At 36.7% G+C, this 16,617-nt stretch overlaps 1 protein-coding gene across 2 annotated transcripts in view; it reads right to left on the bottom strand.

Moving 5' to 3' along the window:
* Positions 1-1,355: 1,355 nt before the first annotated feature.
* Positions 1,356-16,617, bottom strand: part of CWC27 (CWC27 spliceosome associated cyclophilin) — a 196,689-nt gene continuing 181,427 nt past the window's right edge. Inside the window, exon 14 of one of the 2 annotated variants that reach the window (XM_045494468.1) lies at positions 1,356-1,957. In XM_045494468.1, coding sequence (XP_045350424.1) covers positions 1,795-1,957 — 163 coding nt within the window. In that variant the 3' untranslated portion in view covers positions 1,356-1,794. Of the gene's footprint in view, positions 1,958-4,014; positions 4,034-16,617 lie in introns of those variants that run through there. The other variant, XM_045494474.1, reaches the window with a different exon arrangement.

Genomic DNA, 16,617 nt, shown 5'->3' with positions numbered 1-16,617 from the left:
CTAGCGGGGGAAGTACAGAAAGAGAGGGAGACACAGAATCCGAAGCAGGCTCCAGGCTCTGAGCTGTCAGCAGAGAGCCTGACACAGGGCTTGAACCCATGGACCGTGAGATCATGACCTGAGCTGAAGTCCGTTGCCTAACTGACTGAGCCACCCAGGTGCCCCTCCCTCACATTATTTTTAAGATAAGCTAACACATATAACTCTTGTTTATTGATCTTTACCACTACAAAGTATTCCATAGTACGGCTATACAACAACTTAGTTATCCATTCTTTGGTTGATGCTTTTGTGTATATTTAGTACAGGTTTTCTTGAGCAATGTTGTGAGAATTTCTTTAGGGGACAGACTTAAGATTAGAATTTTTGGATAACTGGATATGCCTATCTTTAACTTCACTAGATACTGCCATGCCCCCAAAATTGAATCATCAGCAGTGAAACCAGCAATCTGTATAATAAACCCTCCGGGTTCGAAGTTTCAGATTCAGTAATCTGGAAGTGTAGTCATGGTGGTGGGGAGTCTGGCAAGAATTTGCATTTCTTTTTTTTTTTTTTTTTTTTAATTTTTTAAAAATGTTCATTTATTTTTGTGAGAGACAGAGAGACAGAGCATGAGTGGGGAAGGGGCAGAGAGAGAGGGAGACACAGAATCCGAAGTAGGCTCCAGGCTCTGAACTGTCAGCACAGAGCCTGATGCAGGGCTTAAACTCATGAACTGGGAGATCATGACCTGTGCTGAAGTCAAATGCACAACTGACTGAGCCACCCAGGCGCCCCAAGAATTTGCATTTCTAACGTCCCCAAGTAATGCTATTGCCACTGCATTGTAGTGCCTGGGACTACATTTTGAGAACAGGTGTTCTAGGGAAAGTCTATTGGATTACTTTTGGGAAAAGAGAGCCGATGAGACATTACCTGGAAAGATGTGGCTGGTGAGGTTTTATTAGGTAACCGAAAGTTAGCCTGAGGTATTATTTGAGGAATCAGATTCTAGAAAAACTGAGTTAGTATAGATAATATACAGTAAATAACCAGTGTGAGTGGTTGTCATCAAGAGCTAAATTCTTGATAGTTCTGTTGCTAGTGTCACCTCTGCATGTGCTCTTGTTGCTATGCTGAAAGGGCAGAGGAGTGGGCAGGAGGCCTGCTGTTGGGCCAGGGTGTGCAGTAAGCTTGGCTGACCTTATTTAGTGTATTAGCGTCTTGATTACGTCTATAAAACCCAGGCTTTGGCTTAGATGCAGGTGACAATATTCCCTTGGAGATTCCTCAGGCTTTAAGGCATGAAGCTACTGGGTCTTACTGATTTGGCTATTTTTAGATATTTATATGCAAAACGACAACAACAAAAATCAATCTTTATGTATATAATTTTTATTCTATTCCAAATTCAGTACTGTGGTAACAGAATGCCAGGGAGGTTTCCCTTAAATACTCTTTCTTGAAAGAAACTTCTTATAAAAAGTCTTGAAAACAAAGCCTTCGCATATTTTAGGATAAAAAGACATAAACAGGCTGGCACAGTCTACAAATGGTTAACATGTAAACTGGCAGGAAAGTTATTTCAGATTTAGCAATAGAAAAAGTCAATTACAGAAAAAAAAGCATGAACCAAAAGCATTTGCTTACATCATCCCACAATTTACATAACAAGATAATTTTTTTTCAAAACCAGACAACAGGTTCAAAAATACTTCTTTTCACACCCTTAAGTGATGTTGTTGGGAACAACGGCTGTTATAAGGCCATTTATTGCAGGCACATTTCTACCTAATTATCATGACTGTAATTTTATCTTCTTTCTTTTTTCTCTCTCATCAGCTTTTTGCTTTCTTCTCGTCTTCTCTTATTCACTGGATTCCGAGGATCATAGATTTCAAATGTGTCTGAATCTTGCATGCTTGCATCTTTCACTTTTCTGCTTTTATCCTCAAACTGAAGTACATGTGACATCCTGAAAAGGGAGAGAGACAGTTCAGTGATTTTGGCAGGAGAATGGAAAGTGGAAATTTTATACTATACTGTCCTTGGCATAATGAACCATAAGGGTACAGAACACCAACATGGGTTTATTGTTTGTTGGTGCTTATACCACATGGAAACCAACTTCTCAGAAAACACTTAAATTTGAAAAACATGACTGGAGTTTGGTCCTGCTGCTTTGTATTTTTAGTAATGAGTCTCTTTGCCTCCGTCTTCACTTGAAGGTCCTTCCTGGATGAGAGGTTAAAAGAGCTCTACCCAGGGTATTCCTTCAACTAAGAGACCGTTCTGCCAGCTTCCTTTAAAGAGCACACTCACTTAGCCAGAGTGGGCAGGGTTGCAGAGCAAAACCCCTAACAAACCAGCCCTATCTGATCCTGTTTTTAGTAGTTGAAGGGGTCAAGAGTCAGGAATGTGTTAAGAAAATTCTTGTTCAAATGGTGTTATGATCCTTTTTCTGGGGAGTTGCAGGGTTAAAAAAATTATTTTTTTTCGTGCAAAATGAAACTAAGCTTTGGCATGGCTCCATGGACTAATTTCCTCCTCTTACTGTTGATTACAACAAATTTAGCCATCCTGCTTTCCCACTTTATCAAATGCTTACTGGTCTTAAGGTATCAACATGTACTTGAATCGTAAGTGGTCATAAGCTGGCTATCCTTAGCAGCCGGGAAATATGTAAGTGATTAGCTCTGCCCCCATTAGGAGGTGTCAGAAATAAATAGGGAAGTCAAAGACCAGATTTCAAGGCAGTTGAATGAATTTGGAAAGAGAAAAGTTCAGTTTTGACATATAAACAAAACTTCTAAGGCTTTTCCTACTCATTATAAAAGCAATTTAAAAATGGGCATACTCAGCACTTTTATCACAGCTGATAGGGCTAAATTGCCTATAGGATTAACACTCCCGATACACCCATTGTAACTTTCCGATGAAACCCAAATATTACATTAATTTATTTTTCCCTAAATAAGCAGAGATTTGGGCAGTAGGTAATAGCATAGATCCCCCACCCCTTTTCCCTGCAAGTAGCACATATGCTGAGTGAAGTTTACTTATGCGACAAACTCTCATGGATATATTCAGATTTTGAAGAAAAGATTTTGTGGCAAATGAAAAGTTACGAGATTAGTGATACTGCAGTTACTGAGGGTTCAGTAGCTACTGTTCTACAGGGGTGACAAGTTGAGTCTTAACTACCATTCCCAACACTTCTATATGAGAAAAACTACTGGAATGCAATTAGTACAAGTGATATTATTATGTAGATGACGCAGAATATACTTTAACTTACTAAATGAGGTAAATCACATTCACATTTCTATACTTATTAATAATACTACTTACACCAAATTTCATAACTCATTTCAATACATGAACATGCCATATCATTCATCAGAACTGCTGACTTATACTTCTCTTGCTTTAGTAAACACCCTTATTTAGAAAAGGTGTCATAAGTTGTGTGTCAGGAGTGGACCTAGAGGGTATTATGCTAACTGAAATGAGCCAGACAAAAACAAATACCACATAATCTCACTTAGGTGTAGAATCTAAAAAATAAAACAAATCAATAAACAAGCAAAATCAGACCTATACATGCAGAGAACAAACTTATGGTTGCCAGAGGGGAGGAGGGTGGGAGGATGGGCAAAATGGGTGTATGGACATGGGATGTATAAGCTTCCAGTTATGGAATGAAAAGTCACCAGGATGAAAGGTATAGCAAAGGGAATATAGTCAATGGTATTGTAATAGTGCTGCATGGTGACAGATGGTAGCTACACTTCTGGTGAGCATAGCACAATGTATAGAGAAGTTGAATCACTATATCGTACACCTAAAACCAACCAATGTGATACTGTATGGCAGCTATATCCACACACACAAAAAAGCCCAACCAACAACCAAACAGAACAAAAAGAAAATCAGAAAGTATAGTTATCTCCTTACCATAGCAACTGCAGTGGAAAAACCATGCTGTTAAATTTTAAGAGTGGTGGCAATGAAGCCCATGCTTCCTGTTTCCAATTTAAGTTGTTTCTATCTTCATTAAAAAAGAGCAGATATATTTAATGGAAGAAATGGAAAAAAAGAGCTCTGAATTAAGGTAACAAAGAAAAAGCACCAATTTTATCATAGATAATCATATAATTTAGTAAGATACATTTGTAGATTCTTTGTGGGAGGAGGAAAATAGGGTATTCATAGGTATTGATTACAACTTTTCAATTGGAGATAACTAATAAAATCCCAGATGTTACAAATACGAAAAAAAAATGCATCATAGGATCATTGCTTATTTAAATGGATTCCTCAGAGTTTGATTTTCCTGTCCTTTCAATTTCCTACAGTATTTAAGTATTAGCTTCTGAGAATAAACAATCTCAACTCGTAGAAAAAGGCTCATCATTCTACATTCATGGTAACAAGGGACTACTAGACCCGGTTTGAAACACAAACTGGATTTAATAAATTAATGATTTGCATAGGCCTAAATGACCAGTGACAACTCAGTTCAGTAAACACACCTCTGAAAGCCAACTAATCAGTGACAGCCTTATGATTTTGAAGGTTGGCCAATCAGTGGTCAACTCAGTCTAGTAAACACATTTCTGAAAGCCAGCCAATCACTGACAGTCTCTCCTGAGTAATGGGGCTTCTGAGGCTGATGTCAACCACTAAATAATTCCTGATCCCAAAACTCTATATAAGATTTGCAACCCATTTAGCTCAGAGACTGTGCCTAAAAGCATAGCTCTTCCTTAGTTAAGTAGTAAATTAAACCTTTTGTTTCAGGTAGTGAGAGGTGGCCTTTTTCTTAGATACTTCTTACATTTTGTGCTGCATTCCCCAAAGTATACTTTTTTAGGAATTTTAAGTGTACTTCCACTGATGAGGAACAAGTTTAGAAAGGTGGGAGGATGTTCTTTTTAAGGTCCTTTACCACACATCATGGGGAGTCCAGATCCTGCACTGCATTTCAGTAAGTGCTTAGCAAGTGATTCTTGTGTAGATACCTAAGCCAAAACCAGGAAGTAGCTCAAAACATGCCCTTTAAAACAATTTCATTCAATACTCCCATATTGATAGTGAAAAACAAAAACCACTGTCTTTAGTTAACTTATTCATATATATATATATATATATATATATATATATATATTTCTAAAATTATTGGTCTCTCTGCCCAAAAATACAGATGGATTTTTTGTAATATCCATTTCTAGTAGAGACTGTCCACATTTCAAAAATGGCTTTGCCAGAACTTGTCAATTAAAACCAAATAGGCACCTTCCTCCTTTCTATCCCACGAGAGTATCTTGCAACTATTGGATTTAGTTGGCTCTGGTATAAGAAATGAACTCTAGACATGTGAACAACAGCACAAAGTCCACAAAGAGGAACAGATTTTCCTACAAATTTGAAAAAAACAGAAAGCCGTAAATTAAAGTAGCTGTCTTTTTCAACTGTTTGTTTCATACACCACTGCACTAAACAAGTCCAACATTTTGATTAATAACAAACCTAAACCCAGAGGAAAGAAAGGGCTCTCAGCTTACAAACTACTTCAGCTTTAATACCATAATACTTAGCATGGCTGGTTACTCAGCAATAATATTTAATCTTTAATAGAAATAAAAGCATAATCAAAATGGTTCACCCATTTATCTTTCAACATGCTTTGGTCACTTCATTTTAAAAAGCAAAACAAAACAGTTATTATGATTTTCAGCATAATAAACTCCTGACCTATGTGCCTCCATAAATCACAGACTGCAGGAATTGAAAGCATGCCCACATTTTAGTCTCCTGTGAGAATACACATGCAGACTTATAATACAGACTTAACTCAAGTACATAAGGGTCTGGTCATTTACAATTTTGTATGTCCCAATAACTCAGTACTATTTACTCTGTGGCTGGTTATGGAACTGACCAAACAAGAGCAGTGAATTTTTTGGAATTAATTGCATGCTGATCATTTACATATGAACATTTTAAAACTTGTTCACTTGAAGGCAAAGACACAAAATTTAGTTCTGATTAATAAAAAGATTTACATAAGCTCAGATTCTCAAATAAGAACACTGACTTGGGGTGCCTGGGTGGCTCAGGTGATTAAGCGTCTGACTCTTGATTTTGGCTCAGGTCATAATCTAATGGTTTATGAGATTAAGCCCCATGTCGGGCTCTTTGCTGAGATCACGGAGCCTGCTTGAGATTCTCTTTTTCCCTCTCTCTCTGCCCCTCCCTTGCTTATGCTGTCTGTCTCTCAAAATAAATAAACTTAAAAAAAAAAAAAAAGAACATTGACTTTAGTGTATTACAGAAATATAGAGGCTTACCATTTTCATAGAGGTTGTTTGACAGAGTAATTTTTTTTTCATATGGGATTGTATGAAATTATAAATAAAAGCAAACAACCGAATGTTTGAAAAAGACCTGGACCTTTAATAATCTCACTAATTTGACATCCAGTTTTAGAAGTTCTCCCACAGTTGTGAAACACATGAAGATTTATGACAGCAATTAATATTAATGGAGAACACAAGAGAGGTACTTAGTCTCAAACATACAGTAAGTACAATATAGAATTCCAGTACTAATTTGTTAATGACAAAAATGCAATTAGGTTATTTATGCTTATGTAATGTAAGCTGTTATCTTTTTCACTGGAAATTTTATAAACCACTCGTTTCCCATTTCCACTCGACTCTTAGACTTTTGTAGGTGTTCTAACTGTTCTACATCTGTACTATGTCTCTTTCAACCTCCAAAAGTTCTAAAATAGTCTTTCTTAAAAAAAAAAAAAATGTTGTTTTAAAATTAAGTAGGCTCCACACCCAACGTGGGACTTGAACTCGTGACCCCAACATCAAGAGTCACATGTTCTACAAACTGAGCCAGCCTGTTGCCCCTAAAATAATCTTTCTTTCTTTCTCTCTCTCTTTTTTAAATGTTTATTTATCTTTGAGACAGAGAGAGAGAGAGAGAGAGAGAGAGAGAGAGAGAGAGCACATGAGCAGGGGAGGGGCAGAGAGAGAGGGAGACACAGAATTCAAAGCAGGTTCCAAGCTCTTAGCTGTCAGCATAGAGCCCAACGCGGGGCTTGAACTCACGAATGTGAGATCATGACCTGAGCTGAAGTTGGATGCCCAACCCCCTGAGCCACCCAAGTGCCCCATAAAATAATCTTTCTTATACATTTCTTTCATACCATTTCTTTGACCAGGAATTATTGGCTATTGTGTTAGACTGAACAACTCGGCTGGACCCTTAAAACTCTGTAACAACTGCATCTTCCTATCTCACCAGCCTTATTTCATTTCTTTCATCAATTACTCTTTTGTAATTGGCTGTTGACTTAATTGTGAACAGACTGTCAGTTATTTGAGACAGTATGAGTCTTGTTCACAGCTGTATTCCCTGTGCTGAGAATGGTGATTTGTGTTGTAAAGCAAAGCCTTCAGATCCTTTGTACTGGCCAGGCCTGCTGGCTGGTACTAGCTGGTTTGCTAAACTAACACTTGACCTCCTTTTGTGGGCAGGGAATGTCTTTTATTTCTGTGACAAACTTCTAAAATGTCTAACAGCCTCTGCAGAAAGTCTCAGGCTCAGCACAAGCCCACCTTTTCATGACCTCTCATAGTTTAGCACATACTGATTGCTGCTTTTCCACTGTGCTCCTACCAGTGACAGCTAGTTTTATTTGTTCCTGCTCATAGACTGCAGTGGGAGCGTGCCTTATGTTCTTTTCCATTGACTTTGGTCCCTAATGTAAAACTAGATAGTTTATTTTTTATTTTTTATTAAGTAAACTCTACATCCAGTGTGGGGCTTAAAATCATGACCCGGAGATCAAGAGTCACATACCCCACCAACTGAGCCAGGCAGGCGCCCCTAGATTCTTTGTATTTTTTTTTAGCTTTTTAAAAATTTTATTTAAATCCAAGTTAGTTAATATATAGTATAATAATGGTTTTAGGAGTAGAATTTAGTGATTCATCACTTACATATAACAGCCAGTGCTTATCCCAACAAGTCCCCTCCTTACTATCCATCACCCATTTAGCCCATTAGATTTTTTTTTTAAAGTTTGTGTGTGGGGGGGCAGGGGGGGGGGAGAGAGAGAGAGAATGTGTGCGTGCACACACACACACGGGGGAGGGGCAGAGAGAGAGGACAGAGGATCCAAAGCAGGGCTCTCGCTGATAGTGGAGAGCCTGAATCAGGGCTCAAACTCACCAACTGCAAGATCATGACCTGAGCCACAGTCAGATGTTCAACCAACTGAGCCACCCAGGCACCCCTAGATAGATTTTTTTTTTTTTAAAGCAATGTCTCTCTAGAGCACTACATCAAACACAGATGCACATTAGAATCACTTCAGTAGCTTTAAAAACTATGCCAGGCTTCCAGCTACAGAAGTATTGATTTAACTGTCCTCGGATGGGGCCCCAGCATTGGTAATTTAAAAGTTTTTCCTGGTGATTTTAAAATACAGCCAAATTTAAACTATAACACTAAAGTTTAAGAACCTTTACATTTTCACACTGATTTATTTCATCAGCCATTTGTTCTGGCCCCTTCAGAGATGAATTGCTAGTTCCTATTGACAAGCTACTCACATGCTTGAAGAAGCATAAGTGGCCTCTGAGCCTATTAACTGAATAATCTCAAGTGTATTATCCATTTCTTATATATGGTTTGAAGATAAGGCAAGAAGCTAGATTCAATTATTCACTCAACAAACATTTGAGGACTTTTTATGTGTGAGACCCACTGTCAGACACTGGTGACACAAAGCCAAATATGACCCAGGCCCTGCCATCCTGAAGTGAACAGTCTGTTCAGGAGATGAACACACAGATACCAGAACAAATGCATATATTGGAATTGCCTGCAAAATGTGAGGCAACAATTATAAGACGATCCATTGATACAGCTCTCTACGAAAAGCTTTCACATGTTGTCTGCTATTATCTTCATAGTAGTAACTATATGGGGTAGGCAAGAAAGATGTGGTTATCACCCCCATTGCACAGACTGGGTAGTGCTTATTTTGGAATAAAGAAAATGCTAAAAATGCAATTGTAAAGAGACCAGAATTATTTGTGTAGCTCCCAGGCTGGCCTTTAAAGCAGTTCCAAAAGGGAAGCTCCAAAAATGTGGGAGCCTCTTTGGGCACCTCTCTTTTAGATGAACACTTGCTTAAAAAAAAAGGGGGGGGGTAATTAAAATTCACTGTAAATTTTATCTCAGCCTCAGTTTCTCCTTATACTTCCTACAATGGGGATGCCACCCCATTCTGGTGGAAGTCCCACAGGGGTACAGCCAAGGGCCCACAGCCTGACCCTATAAGGGTAGAGGTCTGGCAGTCTCCTCTCAGGCATCTAATTACTAAGGCATGCCTTGTGCTTGATGATGGTATCCAGGTCTTTTCTGTTACATATATATATATATGTATATATATATACATATTTTTTTTTCAAAAATGTAAATCTAGCCATGAAAACTCTCCTGTTTTAAATCCTTCACTGCTCCCCATTGTCTGCACAACGAAACCTAAATTTCTTATGTGGCCTCTATGATTTGGCTTTTGCTTCCCTCTTCAAGTTCCTTTGTCACTCGCCCCATCACATTTATATCCCAGGCATCCTGAATTGCTTGCAGTTTCCTGAACAGGGCCTGTCTCCAGCCTGTTTACTGCCTCTCTATGGTGATAACCCTTCTCTCCCTCATACTGGCTGAGGTGTCACCCCGGATTTCTCTCCTGGCCTCTCCTCTTTTTCCGTGGGGTTAGGCCCTCTTCTGTACAGCTCTCTAGTTTAGGCTCCCTCACTAGAGTGCACTTGGCTCTGTTTTATGGGCCTTTGTACTAGCACCAGTCACCAATACTTGGCAAGAAAAACACCTTCAATAAATTTCTGATGAATAAATAAATGTTTCTGAGAAACCAGTCACTTCTAAAACCTTTGGCTAGAATTCTGGTTTTGTTCACCATTCTCCTGGATAGTATTAACACATAATTCCAAATTACTTAGCTATTAGGTTTTAAACGCTTGAGTTTTCTAGGTTAGTAATTCTCCTTTCAAACTCCATTAATACCAGAGAAAAGGCTAATATTCAAAAATCTAAAACAAAATATTTCCACCACTACTAACTGTGCTATGAAAATCCAACACTTTCTCAAATGGCCACTTAAATTATCTAATGATTACATTTGTCTTTTGTACCCTTTGTCTTTGAGGTATGAGGTGGGGGAAAATGCATATATTGTCCTCAGCCTCCCTCCACTTGGGTTGAAAGGCCTTGCCATTCTTTACGAAACATTGTCATCCACGTAATTTGTCTTTTCTGTACTGTGTTGACAGGTTCTTATTTCTCTGTTAAATTAGAATTCTTAAGAAATCCAACTAAATAACTCCTGGTTATTATTTAAGTTTATCATTCTACAGGACTACAGATAGGGAACTTAATTGATATGGTTGAAGTTTTTTTTTTTTTTTTTTTTTTTGAGGGGAGAGCTGGAAAGGAGATTTGCATTTGAAAAGCAAAAACAGTCCTTTTTGTTTTTAAAGAAAAATTTCAGCAAGACAAAACAATTTTCAAGTTTTGCCCACATTTGATTCTCTGAAAGGACCACACCCTGTTCTGTATCATAGATGGCCTGCAGCATGCTTTCTTTGTCCATGTCACTTCTCTGGAATGCCCCACCACCCCCTTCCCATTGGTCTATGTCCCTTGTCCTTTCAAAGCCCAGTGTAATTCCCATTTTCTCCTAAAATTCTTCTCTGACTGCCCTGGGTTTCATTCAGGGCTGGCTCTTACTTTTGAATTTATCTGACACTTTCTGTGGAAACTTTTGTGGACTGCAGTTGGAAGACCTGGGTTTGAGTTATAATTCAGTCGCTAAATGTTACTGGAGGACAGTCACATTGCTTTTCAGGTCTATTTCTTCATCTGTGAAGAGGAGATGGTAATATGCACCCTAATTACCTCACATAATTAGAATGAGATTCAAACATCATTCCTCCAGTAAGTCCAACACTTACTTTCATGTCAATTTATTTTGTATTTTGTATGTATGTATACATACAAAGTGTGCTTGTATAAAGTTATCATTTTTATAACACTCTGTTATGCTTCATAGACTTTTTCAAAGTGTTTTCATTTATATCATCATACACAAGAACTTACTTATTTGATCTCGCCTAACTTTGGAGGCCTATATATATTTAATTTTTTTTAATGTTTATTTATTTTTGAGAGAGAAAAGGACAGAGCATGAGTAGGGGAGGGGCAGAGAGAGAGGGAGACACAGAATCCGAAGCAGGCTCCAGGCTCCGAGCTGTCAGCACAGGGCTTGAGCTCACGAACAGCAAGATCTTGACGTGAGGCGAAATCAGAACACTTAATCGACTGAGCCACCCAGGTGCCCTGGCTTATATATATTTAAAAATATATCCTGTCTGTCCTAGACTACATGCCATTCGACAGGTAGAAACTGTTTAAAGAATCAAAGAATTATAGAAATTTTACTTTTATAACTTTCGTGGCATGATTAGCATGTATTGACTATTTTTATGTGTTTTTCCCTTGTGTAAAGTAACATAATCCTGAGAAGCAAAAAGAAAAGACAAACAAAAATCATCTGTAATTCCATAGCTCAGCAGTAACTAGTGTAAACATATAGGTACATCACTTCCTGTACTTTTTTAATGCATCTCTATACATATATATGGATGTATGTATTATATATATGTGTGTATATGTATATATATTTGAAGGGATCATAATGCATGTATTTTATACTTTTTATACCCAACTATACCATGATCATCTTTTTTTTTACATGGATAATTATACTTCTATGTAATTTTATTCATTTTCTAGTATTTGATCTTATAGATAATTTACAATCAACCCTGTATTGTAGGATTCTTAGGCTTGTACATATTTTCACCTTTATGAACAGAATGCTGCGAATAATATCTATGTGAATAAGAAATATTTGGATTTTCTTATTTGTAGTAATTTTGGGAAGGAGAGGCAGGTTCAACCTTCTTTCTTTTGGTAGCATAATTCTTCTTTTTCTTTCAGAAATGACCCTTCCCCACTATGAGTCCATGTACTTGGAGTGGGATGACACCCCCTTGTGCTTGTCCCAGGGAGGGGACGCATGGAATAGGCCTGTCCAGAATAACCAGTAATTACATTTAGGGCATGGGCATTTGAATTTGAAAAGGCTAAACACAACTGGTTCAAGAACTTTTTCTAGAACTACTGGGTTGACTACATAATGTAAACCTAGAACTTCTGAAGGCCATCTTTGCCAACCCCTAGGGGAAGTCTTGGATGAGGCCAAGTGAGAGGAAAATGGGACCAGGAGACAGAAAACAGAGGGAGGGGGAGAGAGAGAGAGAAAGAAAGAGAGAGAGAGAGAGAGAGAGAGAGAGAGAGAGAGAGAGAGAGAGAGAGATTCCTGACACTGGTTGAATTCTCTGATCTAGTCACGCCCTAGGTCTACTCCTTAAGCTTTCCATGATGGATAAATTTCCCATTTTTGTTTAAGATATTACTATCATTTGTAATAATCTTTACTAATGCTTACTAATGCTTAGGATATATTCCTAGAAGTAGAATTCTTGGGACAAAGATTTGTACATATTTAAGGTATTTCATATGAATGGTCTAACTTCCCTCCACAGAGGATTTATCAGTTTACAATCTCATTGGCAGAGTGCCTCATTTTGCTCTAATACCTTTTGTTTTTATACCCTCCCCCCATTTTTTGGCTTTTTGAATTTCTTCTTTTGTGATATGTGTGTGCATCCTTTGCTCATGGAAAAAAAGTGGCATATTCATCTTTTCCTTATGGATTTGTGAGAATTTTTACTATGTTAAGAATATAAATCCATATTCATCACATAAATTGCAAACAACTTTTCTAGTTTGTCATTTATCCTTTAATTTTTTTTTTTTTTTTTTGGTCTAGGTTTACCTACCTATCTCCTTTCCTCTTCCATCCATCCCTCTGTCCTCCCTTCCATATAGAAATTTACAATTTTTTTATACAGTCATTATGAGCAGTCTCCTTCTGTTTTTAAAGTTATGCTTAGGTCTTTCTTCACATTAATACCATGTAAAAATCCACTATATTTTCTAATAGCACCTTTACATTTCTCTTTTCATTTGTTATTCTTGTATCAATTTAGAATTTTTTTTTAGTATACTGGGTCAGATAAAGTTCCAATTACTTTAATTATTTTTTCCATGTGGCTACCTAGTTGTTCCAACTTCATTTCTAGAATAATTCACCTTGTACAGTATCCCAACCCACTGGTTTAATTATTATAATTTTGGCATCTGACTGGGAAAGATCATTACTTTCTTATTCTTTAAAAAAGAGTATTTTTTTTAATAGACTCTATTTTTTCAAGAGGTTTAGACTTACAGAAAAATTGAGCAGTCAGTACATACAGAAAGTTCTCTCATACCCCCAAACCAATTTTTCCTATTATTAACATCTCATGTTAGTATTGTACATTTGTAACACTTAATGAACCAATATTGATAACTTATTATTATAAGTCCATAGCTTATTTATATTTCCTTAGTGTTATGGACTAAAGCGTTTCCCCAGAATTTGTAAGTTGAAGACCCAATTCCCAATATGACTATATTTGTAGATATTGTCTTTACAGATATGATTAACATAAAATGTCATTTTGCAACATATACAAATATTGAATAATTATGTAGTATATCTGAAACTCATATGCTAATTATACCTCAATTAAAAAATATCAAATGAGGTCATAAAGGTGGGCCATCTGCAAGCCAAGGAAAGAAGTCTCACTAGAAATCAACCCTGCTGACACTTTCATCTTAGACTTCTAGCCTCCAAAACTGTGAGAAAATAAATTTCTGTTGTTTAAGTAACCTAGTCTGTGGTATTTTGTTATGGTAGCTCTAGGAGACTAATACACTTAGCTTTTACCTAATGTCCTTTTTTTTTGTTGCAGGATCCCATTCAGGATATCACATTACATTTGGGTTGTCATGTTTCCATAGGCTATTCTTGGCTATGGCAATTTCTCAGAATTTCCTTGTTTTGATCACTTTGACAGTTTAGAGGAGTACTGGTTGGGTATTTTGTACGATGCCTACACTAAAGGGATTTATCTGATGTTTTTCTCAGGGTAAGAGTGGGCTTACAGGCTATTGGGAGAAAGACCACAATGTAAAGTGGAATTTTCATTACATCATATCAAGGGCAAATGCTATCAAAGTGATTTATGATGTTGATGTTGACCTTGATCACCTCACTGAGTGCTTGCCAGTGTTTTCCACTCTAAAGTTACTTTCCCCCCTTGCTTTCCATGTGGTACTCTTTGGAGGGAATTCAGTATGCATAGCCCACACCTAACGAGTGAGAAGTTGTGCTTTCCTACTCTTTTTATTAAAAAATTTCTGGGTTATTTTTGCTTGCATCTCTTCTCCCCTCCTTCAACTGGTATTTTATTTGTATGATATTAGGTTTATAAAATAATCTTGAGATAATTTGTTTTTTGTTAAAAATTAAGCATTCTAGAAACATGGTATACCTATCTCTTTATCTGTATAACAGGTTGAGTTTTCTCAATTAGAAAAATGTTTTCTAAGTGATAATTTCACAGCAGCTGATGAACTGATACTGATCTTTGTGTATTTATTTTGTTTCTGGCCACAATACTTGAAGTCTTAGAACTTTAGACAGATAACTTTGGATTTTCTATATCTGCAGATAACTTGGTTTCCTCCATTCCCTTTTACAATTAAGTAACTAAAGAGAAGCTATTGAATTTATTTATCAAACTGAAGCCTGCTTCCCAGTTCATAGCCTAAAAACTTTGGAAACCTAAATATGACAGATACTTTTAAGGGTCTTTTGCTGCTAATGAAAAATAAAAATTTCTGTAGAATCTGGGTAACTATGTTAAACATTTGATACTTATTAAAGTTTAAAGAAAGTATATCTAATATGAAAATCATAACTTTTAGATTTATTCCAAATGAATTAATCAAAAGTAGCTATATAGAGATGACATTATCAACCCCAATATTACAACTATATTTTTCTATGATTCTCTGCTAACTTTTGATACTGCTTAAAATGTAAGTGGCAATTTTGTTTGAACATTTTGACATTTTCATATGAAGTCTAGAATATATTTTCAAACATTAAATGGAGGATTCTTTCATTTTGATAATATTTTACCTATCAAAATGTAATATTTAGGTAAATGTCTTATAAACTTTTAATTTTAGAACTTTTCTCTATCAATAATTACAGGTAACTTAGGGTTCTCTTTTTACAAATGTTCAAAGCTTCTTAAGGAATTAAGATATTAAAGCATTAAAGTATCACTATATATGAAAACAGTGTGGATCTTTTTCAACACGAATTAGATAGTAGAAGTGACAGTAATTCATATGACAAGACAGACAGACAAAACATGAATGAGGCCAGAGATCAAAGTATATTTAAAAAAGTCCAGGAAAATGAGGTCACTGGGATTCTTCATGTCCAGCAGAGCAGGTCAGCACAGGACAGAGATGACTGAGAAACAGAAGAGGCTAAATAAGGGAATGAAATCAAGGAGAAAAAGGATAAAAGAAGAGTCAACATGGGAAACAGAAACAGTGACTTAAAGGAAGCAGAGAAAAATGCAGACAGAAATGGCCAAAACTTAGAAGAAATTTAAAAATTGACAGCAGGACAATAGTAACAAAACAATAAAAGAAAAACATTGAAATATTTGAAACAAATGAAAATCACTATAGGAAAATAGAACATTAGGTAAACCAAGCAAGCCACTGGCCTATGGAAAAGAAAACAAAGATAAAAACTAGTGGAATTTCTTTTACTGTTCATCATTAACATGGGAAAACTTCTTTTCTTCTAAATTTTGAATAAATGTTAATATTTCTCCTTTGCTTTGGGGTTTTGAAAAGCCACCTCTTAAAAAAACTTTTTGTTTTCCTCAGTTAAAAAGAAAAAAATAATCCTCATATTATAGAGTGTCTTGAATAAATATTGAGTATTGTTGGAACAAAAGTGAAAAGATGTAATTTTCAAAATATCTTCAGCAACGTGGGAATAGTTTCTCAGCTTTCTTGACTATCTAATATGCTTCACACTCTCAGTAGGGCACAGGTGGAAAGATTTAAGAGGCTTTCCAGAATAAATCTGTAATACGCATTCTTACACCTGCCCTGGGGTTTAACCAACTGCCCAGCCAATAACATTTAATCTGTGCCTGGTGAACTAACAAAACAACTTGGGGAGATGGGGTTCCCAGTCCAAAAGGCCTGGTAAGCAGCTGGGGTACATGGCTATCTGCCCGTCTCTCTCAACAAATCCACGAACAAAGCAAGCTTACCTAATGTGATAGAAACTTATTTCAGGTCAAACTGTATGAAAGCAGAGTAAATACAGCAGAGCTTTCTTTATTCAGAAGTAAAAGGGAGAAAAAGAGGTGACTTCAGGGACTGGACAGAGGGCTTAGAATGAAAATAACTGCCTTTCCAGGGTCAGCAATTCTGACAAGGTCCTATTTATAAAGAACCTCACTGGTCTTC

The sequence above is a fragment of the Leopardus geoffroyi genome, chromosome A1 (assembly GCF_018350155.1).
Source record: "Leopardus geoffroyi isolate Oge1 chromosome A1, O.geoffroyi_Oge1_pat1.0, whole genome shotgun sequence".
In the NCBI taxonomy this organism is placed as follows: Eukaryota; Metazoa; Chordata; class Mammalia; order Carnivora; family Felidae; genus Leopardus; species Leopardus geoffroyi.
The sequence above is the reverse complement of the archived record's forward strand: the minus strand, read 5'-3'. Positions and strand labels throughout refer to the sequence as shown.